General features: G+C 42.4%; 1 protein-coding gene across 3 annotated transcripts in view; it reads right to left on the bottom strand.

Annotated features, from left to right (window-relative positions):
• Positions 1–2493: 2493 nt before the first annotated feature.
• The window catches only part of Plcxd2 (phosphatidylinositol-specific phospholipase C, X domain containing 2), a 49155-nt gene continuing 40545 nt past the window's right edge, over positions 2494–11103 (bottom strand). For all 3 annotated transcript variants that reach the window (XM_005386368.2, XM_013515219.1, XM_005386369.2), the window contains one exon: positions 2494–8570. In XM_005386368.2, coding sequence (XP_005386425.1) covers positions 8411–8570 — 160 coding nt within the window. In that variant the 3' untranslated portion in view covers positions 2494–8410. The remainder of the gene's footprint in view (positions 8571–11103) is intronic.

Raw genomic sequence — 11103 nt, 5'->3', positions numbered from 1 at the left:
CCTCAGGAATCAGAAAAGGAATCACTTTCGAAGTTGAAGAAGTGGGGTTTGCTCACTGCGTTCCATTTATACCCAGCACAGCCACGGGACTGACTCCAACATGTTTATCTCCCCAGGTTAAATTGTCCTCCCCAAAAAGAACAACATGGAGAGTATGTGAGCATGAGGGGGACTTGCCTCACTTTTCAGTTGAGAACAGAATATTTAAAAAGAGTATAAGCTAAACCCAGTCTTGGGCAAGTGTGTGGTAGAATCAACTATACTAGTTTCTATTGTTTTTCTTTTTTCAAAAGCTGGAAAGGATCAACAACTTATTTGCATAGCTTCTTCCCAAGGCACTCTTTAAAAACTTTAATAATTTTGAAATGAAATTTTATGTCACTGAGCATTCCAAATCACTTGCTATGAAGAGAAGGTAACTAAAAAATCAATGCAATACGAACGAAATACTACCGTCAGCTAGATACTACTGCCTTTTTGGTGAGGGAAGGAGGGATAAGTTTCATCCATAAATTGAAACTTTCTTAATTAATCTGAGTGGACTGCATAATTAATGATATTATTAGTTAAGGTGAGGGCATCTTCCACTCCAGGTCATCGGATAACCACCAGGGGCATTGTTCCGCCCTGGGAGAAATGTATATTTGGCTTTGTAACTGGCTGCACACCAAAACACATATTTCCATTGACTTCTCCTGTGAAATAAAGAACCAGAAATAAAGAACCAGAATCTCCAAGGACTGAATCTAGAAAGGTACACTTCCAGAGGTGAGAACCCAGGACAAATCCCGGGATGCTGTCTCTGGCTGCCTTCCTTCTGCTTGCTCAGGCATCTCTTTGGCCCTGATGACCGCCTCCTCTCACCTGTGAAGGAAAAGACCCAGTTTAAGCACCCAACACCTCCTCCAGTTGCTCTGACCTTTTGCTGTGGAGGCTCTGTGATCCTGCCACACTAGACATTCTTTTTTTTTTTTTTCTTTTTGAGACAGGGTCTCCCTATGCAGTTCAGGCTGGCCTTGAGCTCACTTTGTAGCCCAGGCTGGTCTTGAACTCGCAATGATCTTCCTGCCTCAGCCTCCCAAGTGCTGGGATTACAGGCGTGTGCCACCACGCCTGGCTAAGGCATTCTTTCACTGTGTGAATATACCTGCATTGTCTTTCATTCATTCGTTTCTGCTAAATAACTCAGTCAACACAAAGGTTACCAGTAAATCATGTTAAAAGGATGGTACTGGATGCTATTGGGAGAAGGGAGATGCCCTGAGTGAAAGACTAACAGCTACTCCGGAATAGTTACTATCTACCAAATGTTCTGTGCTGAAGTGCTTTACATACATGTTATTTGGGTTTTTAGCTCTCTTATATGCTTTACCACCTTCACAGAAGGAATGGTTAGTCCATGATTCTATACACATAGAAATAGACACAGAATTTACCTAAGGTCACACACCCAGGACGTGACAAAGTTGGAAGAGAAACCCAGGTCTGCTCATTAACTATGTGTATAACCTCACCATAATATAATAAATTAATCTGTAATTAGATATTAAAGAGTTCACACACAATGCAAGATCTCCACCGTCATAGAGGAAATGTCCTAGCTGAAGTATACATTCAAAAATTGAACAGAAGTTTCCTCTGCAATTACACTATGCAGGTTATACTTGCCTTGCTTCTGTCTGAACCGGGCTCTATCTACAACATATGATCTATCGTTCAAAAAACAAAGAATTTCTGAATGTAGCGCTTGACACAGCCAACCAGAGCAGTACGGTATTTTACTGAACACTAACTACATATACAGGCAGAATGTTTCTATTATGCTCTTCACAGTATGTTCTTATAGCATAGCTATACCATACTACATATCACCCATACAGCTGTGCTTTTATTATCATGCATACATATCCTTATTCCTGATTACCTGTTCCAATATTTGATGATGATAAATAATGCTTGGAATTAATTTGATCTCTGCTAAAGTCATACAAACAACTTCCACTGTCAATCCATTATTTTTGTAGAACATAAAGCAAGAAATAAATTCATTAAAATTAAGTGCTGTTAGTCTACTTGAAATAATTAGGAACAAAATATTAAAATCTTCATTGCAATCGAAACTTCAGGTCCATTTTTACTGTGTGAACAAACATATATCCTCAGCGTTGGTCTATTTCTGGGCAGTATGCAACAACTCAGATTAATATGGGCTAGAGTTGGTGGTCAAGGGAGATACAGATGTCAGTAAAGTCTGGTGCACATTTACTGGAGATAATAGGTGCTAAAGGTGAACCAGGGAAAGCGCGGGACATGCGCATTTCACACACAGCTCCCTGGGGGACTGCAGGCATATGTGGCTCACCCTGGAATGTGCTAGACAGAACTGAGATTTTCATCCAATATTGTATACTAAGATATTTTAGTGACATTGAATCCTTAGCTCTTTAAATCAGAAGTAGATCAATAATAAAATGTTCATTTACAAAGGAAAAATGCAGTCAAAGTTTTACATTTATTATTAGGTTGAAGTCCATTTAAGCAGTTCAAATCAAACACAAGAAAACACATCATGTCATGATACACATTCACATCTTTTCTCAGTTAAAATGAGGTATTTGGCTTTACAATGTTCTAGGTAAACTAAGCAGTTTAACTGAGGTTATAGGAGAGACGAGAGATATTTGAATACTCATATCCTAGAGAGAAAAAAGCCAAATGAAATGTGTGCAGATAAGAATTAAGCCACAAAATACATTTTTAAGAGTTTCCAGCAGCACATATGCAACATTTTTATCCTAACCTTAAAATGGATATCATTTGTTATTTTAATTTAGCAAACATGCACTCTAGTGGAAAATGAGTAATAGAGGACAAAATGTAACACTTCTGAGAGCATTTATCAGATATATAAATTATCTGATTTGACCAAGACTTATTTTCACTACAATTTCTGTATTTTTAAAATAGTTGATCAGGGAAGTTAAGCATTAAGAAGCTGGCATATACACAATACAAATACTGCATACACAATCATATTTAATATTTAAAATTGTGGTGTAAATTAGTATAATAGCAGCAATATTATTTCTGAATATGTTTTATAATATACCATACTGATGCTGAAGATTCATAACTGAAATGTTATTAGTGCTATGAACTAATAACGAATGTAAAATTGCAAATGTACAGAGCTACTGAAGGCCTGTATTTGATTGTTCAAAGTGCTGTGTGAGCAAGCCTGTGCTATTTGATCTAAGTATTGATCCTAAGTTCCGGGTTCCAATCAAGTATAGTTCTAACGACTGGGTGGGAGTGAGGAGCAGAATATGCACTTGAGAAGACCAGGAAGCAACCACTGTGATAGAGTGTGCTGGGTATCACCTAAAGCCCATGTCTTCTGCTGGCATACTGTGCTTTACAGTAATTAGCCGGGGATGGAGGACGGCTAAAAGATAGAAGAAAGTGGCCAACGAGAAGACGGGAAGGACACACAGGAAATGTCTCCAGACCAGAGATGGGGTTGCCTCAGTGGGCTGTGGGATTGATTCCCAGAAAAGGGCAACATTTTATCTAAATTATCTGGCTTAGAAATGAATTTGAGGGTTGGGGATGTGGTTCAGTGACAGAGCTCTTCTTGCCTTGTATGCACAAGGCCCTGGGTTCGGTCTCCAGCACCACAGAGAAAAAGAAAACAAGGAAAAAGAATTTGAAAGGTTCTAAGAACGAGTTTTGTTGGAGAAGACACTAAAATACTACAAAGATGCTAAAATACTATATGCTTAAAGCAGGGTAGTATTAGAATGTTTTTACAGTGTACGACTGTGGAATTTTAAGAAGGTCAGAAACATTTTGTAGTGTATTTTCCAGGTCACTGTTTCTAGCAGGACGCTTGGGGAGTCTTACAAGGCTAAGGAGACAGTGGTTCTCATGGGGCAGTAAAGAGCTATTCAGAATCATCTGGAATTAAGGGTAGCTTCTCGGTAAACCACCTGTCATTTCATCCGTTCGCTCCTGAGTGTCCCAAGGAAACATCTCTGAGCCACAAAGCTACGGTGGCAAATACCAGGGAACAGCCCGAGGCAGGGGGCCAAGACGTACTAGAACATCAGCAGAATTAGAGCGACAACCACGCTCTTCTACACCGTACCACAGAACTTCCTGCCCATTGGCATATTTGATGGTATTAATTTGTATTTGTTTCCCTTTGCCACTACAAGGCTATTTAGCATGTATTGGGAAAGCACACATCTCAGGAACCCAGGAACAAACATGGTGGTAGATCTCTTTCAGCCTGCATATTTCATCGTACAGTGCAGATAAGATACCACACCCAGTCAAGTTTTGTGAACTTACACCACACTTTCGGGAAATGAGCCCGGACAGCATTCTCCACATACATGCCCGGAAGGAAGAATTACAACTGTGCAGCCCTTGAACATGAAACATACAATCTAAACATTAGGGACCTTACGTTTCGTGCTAGTCAACTGGGGTTTGCGAAGCACTCAGCCCTGAAGTAGCGTGCAGTCTCTTTACTGAGAAGGAAAGAACTAAGGATGCCTACGCACAGGATCACAGGCTCAGCGAAGGGGAAGGGAGTCTCCAGGCCATGCCCCACTCGCTAGTGCTGAGCAAAACCTTAGGAAGCTTCAGCCGTGGCCCGAACAAGCTCAGTCTGTGATGGCCCGGTTTTGTATAGCCCTTTTGCTTCCCAGGAAGAAGAAATATTCCATTTCAGCCTAAATTTTTTCTGTGTTACCACCACGAGCTTTCGCTTATGCATTCTTGCTGGGTTAGAATCACATCTCTTTGGGAGCATTCTATAACGGTCAGATTAAGAAAACCAGAGATGGAAATCCCGATACACCAGAAAGCTTCGTTTAATTTCAGAATGCTACAGTATATTGTCTTAGAAACAGAAATGGTTTTTATGGGAATATGAAGTCCTGGAAGAAGAACAAAGATTTGTAAGCTTCATCGTTACCTAGACTCAGATCTTGTGCTTTTCTTTGGATTTATATAAAATCCTGGGTTTCAAGTGTGGCTTCTCAAACTTCAGGGGTCTAGACTCAACACTAAGGAAAATAACTCAGCAACTACTATCAAATCTAATGCAGCAAATACATTTTTTGCACTGTCCTCTTAAACGTGCCATTCCTATAAAATACTATGACCCTCAGTCATTCATGATTACATTCCATGAGGTCCACCCTGACCTCTTTCCAGTCCAAATAAGATCTTCTCTACCCACGACAATACACGGCACCTCTCACAGGATCAGAATCCAAACCCTGAAACACCATTTTCACTTCCTCGACGCCAGTTATGGTCCCTTTGCCACAAAATTACGGAGACATGCCCATGCTGGAGTGGTCCGGGAGCTCACAAAAACTCAGTAGTATTTCAGAACAAAGGCAATCACACATTCTGCAAAACTGGCTCCGTCACATGCTCTTGAAGTTAATTCTGAGCAAGGGTGACAGCCACTGTTTTGATCCAAAAAAATCCCTAGAACTTGTGGGAACTTGTGAGACGTGGTTGCGTCATCATTCTTACCGTTGGCGGCTGCGGAATGACTCTTTAACCTAAAGTCTGTTTTCTCTCTGAGCTGTGTGCCTCAGTTCTCCTGCTTGGTCTCACGGTTAAAGAGCAGAAAGTACACATTCTTTACAGTATGGGGAGGCTTTTCCTTGGAACAGAGATTCAAGTGTTTTTGTTTTGGAGAAAACTGTAAACAATCCTCCTCTACTTCCCAGGACTCCTGTGCAGACTTGAAATCCCAGCACTGCTGACCACCCAAAGCAGCACGAGGAGGTGGGTGCCCCCACTCACTGCGCAGAGCAGGGCTCCACGCACGCGACCCTGGAAGCCTTCGTGCCTCGGTGTCACTCTGGGTGACTTTTCTCTTAGGATGCCGACACTGAGGCACACTTAAATGCCACAATCCAAGTGAGGTGCAACTACATATTTAAAATCTAAGGAAGAAAATCAAGTAAACATTTCACTGAACAGTCAGCAGCCACCGGGCGTCACCGGGACCCTGTGCAGACACCTGCCTACACACCTGGCCTCATAGCACCGAGCATCAGGACAAAGCCGAGGCGCAAATAAAACAGAGAAGTAGAATTCTCTTGCCTCCTTCTCTTTGCCAAGTACCAAGGGGTTAAGAGGGAGACGATCTAGTCCCTGGGAATCGACCCAGAATTTCAAAACAAAACCAAAATGAAACAGTAAGAACAAAAATAAAACCCTGAGGGTAGGCCAGGGATTCCAGAGCTTGTCACTAAGGTTTAATATCAGAATGGAAGGAAAACTGAGAAAGTAAGAGTACTCCCTTTCCCATTGCTATTCACAGAAGGTCCTACCGAATTTGACATTATCCTTCCAGAAACCTCTTTGCGGAGGAGTTCAAATACAAGAACAGCGCAAGTTAAACCAGATTTTCCCAGAGGCATTTGTGTTGTGACTTCCTTGAGCTATGGAAGTAAAAAGTCAGGGCTTCAATGACTTTACAGAAAGCAAAGGCTAGAAGACCAGTAGTGGGGGGCCATGCATGTGCTTTTATAGCTCACCTAAGACACTCCCCATGGGAGACAACAAGCTGTACAGCTGGTACACAACCAGGGATTGCACACAAGAAACCACGGGGGGAAGGATCCGGTGGTCTCTATAAACGCACAGTTCCACTCGGGATTCCAGGTTTTTATTTCTTCCTTAAGAACCCAGAAGCTGACACTTCCTTAGGGATTCTCTGACAGTGTGGAGCAGCCTCAAGTTGTCCACATCCCCATGCCCAGTTTTATTTCTAGCTCCTTCTTTCCAGGATTCTGCAGAGTCTACGGTAGAACTGAAGAGTTCTTCAGACCCATTTCATCTTCTGTCCCAGGGCAGGGCTTGGCAACGGCTTGCTGAATGTGGACCACATCCGAACAGCGTTCTCAGCAGCCCGGGGGCGGGGCGGGGCATTCAGAGTAGAGTCCAAGGTCATTCACAGCCTGGGCTGTGCAGTCCTGCGGAGGGGAGGAAGACCATGGTCGAATCTGTCCTGGGCAAGAAAAGGTCAATGAAGCTTCTCTGTGAATGCTCCGGACGTAAGAAGCACTGCAAATACTAACTACAAATAAATAAATAAGCATATATATAAATAAATAAACTGAAATACAAGAGGGCTCCTTATAGACAAGCACCTCAATGAAAAAGAAATCCCCCCTTGAGTTTCAAAACCTGCATGCAGTAGTGATAAGGAGGCTCAGAACAACCCTCAGAAGGCAGAACAATCAAGACAAGAACTGGAAACGTTCCAACACTGTATTTCTCACTTGGTGACACGCAGGTCACCCTAAGTGTCCCGAGGTAGTCTTGTTTTCAAGGAGTGACAGAGTGGCTCCAACGCCACCTGGAGCTTCCTCCTTTAATGCCGTTGCCCTTGCCCACACGCCCCATGACAGCTTCCATGGTGTCATGGACAAGGTGTCTGCTACTTAGCACTGTGTCCCGGGCGACAATGAAATGCAATTCCAAGATCTGGCTGGAAGACCCTGCTCCAAAGCGGTCTTGGCCAAAATGACGCAGGTGCTCACCTGGCAGCCATTTTGGGAAGAGCTACAGAATTAGATCGAAGGAACCTGGCATGCAGCAAACATCCATGTCTGTCTTTTGCTGGGCCCCAGAGTGAAAAGATCTGCTGTCATTGTTCTTTTCACTTTTAAGAAGGGACCGAAAGAAACAGAAAATGGATCTAGGTTGTGAAAGTGAGAACATGTTCCGATACCAAGGGGCAGTGGTACTGATTATCTGAAGATTAAGGTGATCAGTTACGTACACAAGTGGTGCGCGAACAGCCTGTGGCTGAACCACCTTGGTGCTAAAAAGTCTCACTTGAGAGTCAAGTCTCAGACAAGAGGTGGTGACATCTAAGAGCCCTAGAGAGAGCTGCGGCTGGGCCTCCCCCAGACCCGCAGGCTGAAGTCAGCGGTACCAGGCAAGGCAGTGCACTGCCGCATAAGCCAGACTTTGGACCAGGAATGCCTTTCTAGTTCAGCACTGCCATGGCTCGAACTCAAGACTCTGGAAAACGGTAGGAAACTAGGCCAATCAGAGGAACTTAAGAGAACCTACTTTCATATTCCATTCACCAATGCAAGCCACTGGGGAGATTCTGACCTTGATCACACAAAACGTGCTTTCTTCCCTTGGACTTAAAAGGTTTTTTTTAAAAGTCTCATTTGGGAAAAATGCAATTAAGAGCCCTGCAATTTTATCCGAATGGCCCTGTGAGGAAGGAAAAGAAAAAGCCCTTATCCTCCTTATTCACTTTACCATCAGTGCCTAGGGGCCATCCTAACAGGAAACCCTTCAGAACTCTACCCTGAACCAACAACGTCAACGTCAAGTTAAACAAAAAACTAAATCAGCATTTAGCCAGTGATCTGTCCGCTTGTAGAAGGTCATTCAACTCAATAACAGTTGTGGCAAAGTCCACCAGGTCCACGAAGTCAGACGTGATGATGTTGACACCCATGGCTCCAGGCTTCTGAATTTTCACCCAGTCTAGGATTGCGGGAAGATTTCTACACAGAAAAGTATTGGGGGAAGAGAGAACAGAGTAGAGGTTAGGAATCCTCCAGAAATGGAAACAAAACATTTCCATTAATATACCAAAAGTACAACAATAAATGCACAAGTGCCTAGGGTTGTGTTAACTTAAGCTTTACACCTTCATCAAGGATGAAGCAGTCTATATTTCACCAAGGTTTGATGGGAAAGGAGGTTATGCACCCCAGGCATCAGAGACATAACCCTGTCAACAGAAGCTTGAAACAGTAAACTCAGGAGTCTAAGTATCTGTAGGTTGATTTTTTTTTTTAAAGCATGAAAAATGTCAAACATGTAACAACATGAAAAGGGTTTCACATTAAGTAAAATTCTACCGCTCGAGCCCACCAGTATTGTTTGGCTGTACATTACTTGCCCCATGTACACTATCCATTCATCGCCACCCTCCCGTGAATCCGTCTTATGTTCTGATATATTTTGATGTCCCCTATATGCTTCAGCATCCATAGGATAACTATCACGCATATGACATCCTGCATACGATGTTTATTTCCAGTTTGCCTTTCCTTTGAAATAAAGGGTTACACGCAACAAAATGCACACCTCTTAAGTGCTGATAAATATACACAAATAATGCAAATCCCTATCAAGGTACAACGCACTGGCGACACCCCAGCAAGTTCTGGCACGCGCTTTTCCAGTCAGTCCCTTCCGCATTCTTCCAGAGCCAACTCTTGTACGGATATTTTTCCTACCATAGTCAGTTCTTTAAGTCCATGTCAACCATTAAGTATACATTTTTGTGTGTGAGCTTTCTTTCATTCAGGATAATGGTTTTGAAATTTACCCATGTGGTTGCATGTACCATATTTTTCCTTTTTATGTACTCCATAGTATTCCCTTGTATGGATGTAACAATTTGTTTTTCCTTATTCTATCAATGACTCCATGGGCTGTTTCCAATTTTGACTATTTCTGGTTAAACTATGATGGTCATTTTCTACGAGTCTTCATGGACACTTGTCTTCATTTTTCTTAGCTAAATACCAAGTAATAAAATTACTGTTTTAGGGGCTGGGTATAAGTGCATAAGTGCCTACCTGGCAAGCCAAGGTCCTGAGTTCAATTCCTGGTACCAAAAACATTTTTAAACATTACTGTTTTATAAGGTTGGCTTACATTAATTTTTGTAAGAAACTGCCAGACCTTTTTGTAAAAAGACTGTTCCACTGTGTGCTCCACCAACAGTGCATGAGAGGTCTGACTGCTCCGCATGCTCCCTAAAATTTCAGAGTTTAAAATTTCAGAGTCACTGTAGTGGGTGATTAGTCATTGAATTTAGTCGTCGCAGTGGGTGCGTAGCGATATCTCACCAAGTTTTAATGTGTACTTTTCCCAGTGCATGACGGTCGCAAGCAGTTTGTCCTGTGCTCGCCATCCGTGTATCTTCTTCTTGGAAGTTATCTGTTCACTTCTTTTACTCTTTTCTCACTGTCTGTGTTCTATTTATTTATTTATTTATTTTGGTTTTGTTTTTTTTCTGGTACCGGGAATCGAACTCACGACCTCGCGCTTGCCAGGCAGGCGCTGTGCCGCTGAGCTACATCCCCGGCCCCTGTCTGTGTTTTAAATGTTGACTTGCAGGTGTGATTTATACAACTGGATGCTAGTCTTCTGTCAGATATACTTTGTATTTTCCTCCATCTTCTAGTTTGCCTTTAATTTTCTCAGTGACATAGCTGGATGGTGAATTCCTTGATTTTGTTGAAGTCTAAGTTTTTTCTTTCATTGCTGTGATCTAACAAATACTTGCTTATTTCCGGTTCACAAAGACATTCTTCTATTTTCCTCTAAAAGCTTGGTGAGTTTAGGTTTTACGTTTAGTTCTCAGACCCATCTCAAGTGAACTTTTGTACATGACATAAATAGGGATCAGGTTTCACCTTTCCCATAGAGACAGACAGATGCACTGTCACAAAGCGAGAGACCAATGAGACTGGTGTTTTTTGAAGTCAGCTGTCTCATGAACACAGTCAGTGCCATGTGACAAACTGAAGGCTTCCGATGTGACGGGCTGAAAGTTTTGCCCAATGAAGCTCAGAGTTAAGAGACATAATTTCAGTTCAAGGGATGGCTCCTCTGTCAGCAATACCACTGGCAGTGCAGAGGAGAGAGCAATAAAGTGTGCTAAAAATGGCGTCCTGGTAAAACAGTTCACTCGTATTCACGAGGGTGAAAAGGACTTGAGAAAGATAGAAAGCAGGGTTTAGGGAAGGTTAAGTAGGGGACTTAAGTTTTTTTTTAGCAAAGATTTGTTCTAGGCCAAAATTGAAAATAAATGTTAGCTTAATTGGCCTTTGTGCTTCTTTTAGTGAGGCAGGCTTTGGCTTTCATTCTCTCTGTGTTTCCTTTAAGCCTGTGTCCCTTCTTTCAGAACACACACTGATTTTTTAGTTTTAGAGACTGCCGCTGAGGCCTTGCTGGCAGTTCTCGCTCTTATCCTGGGTCTCTTCTCTCGCTCACTGGACACTATAATCAAACACAGCC

This window comes from Chinchilla lanigera, unplaced genomic scaffold (assembly GCF_000276665.1).
Source record: "Chinchilla lanigera isolate Chin_1 unplaced genomic scaffold, ChiLan1.0 scaffold00026, whole genome shotgun sequence".
NCBI lineage: Eukaryota > Metazoa > Chordata > Mammalia > Rodentia > Chinchillidae > Chinchilla > Chinchilla lanigera.
This window is presented reverse-complemented; position numbering and strand designations above follow the sequence as displayed.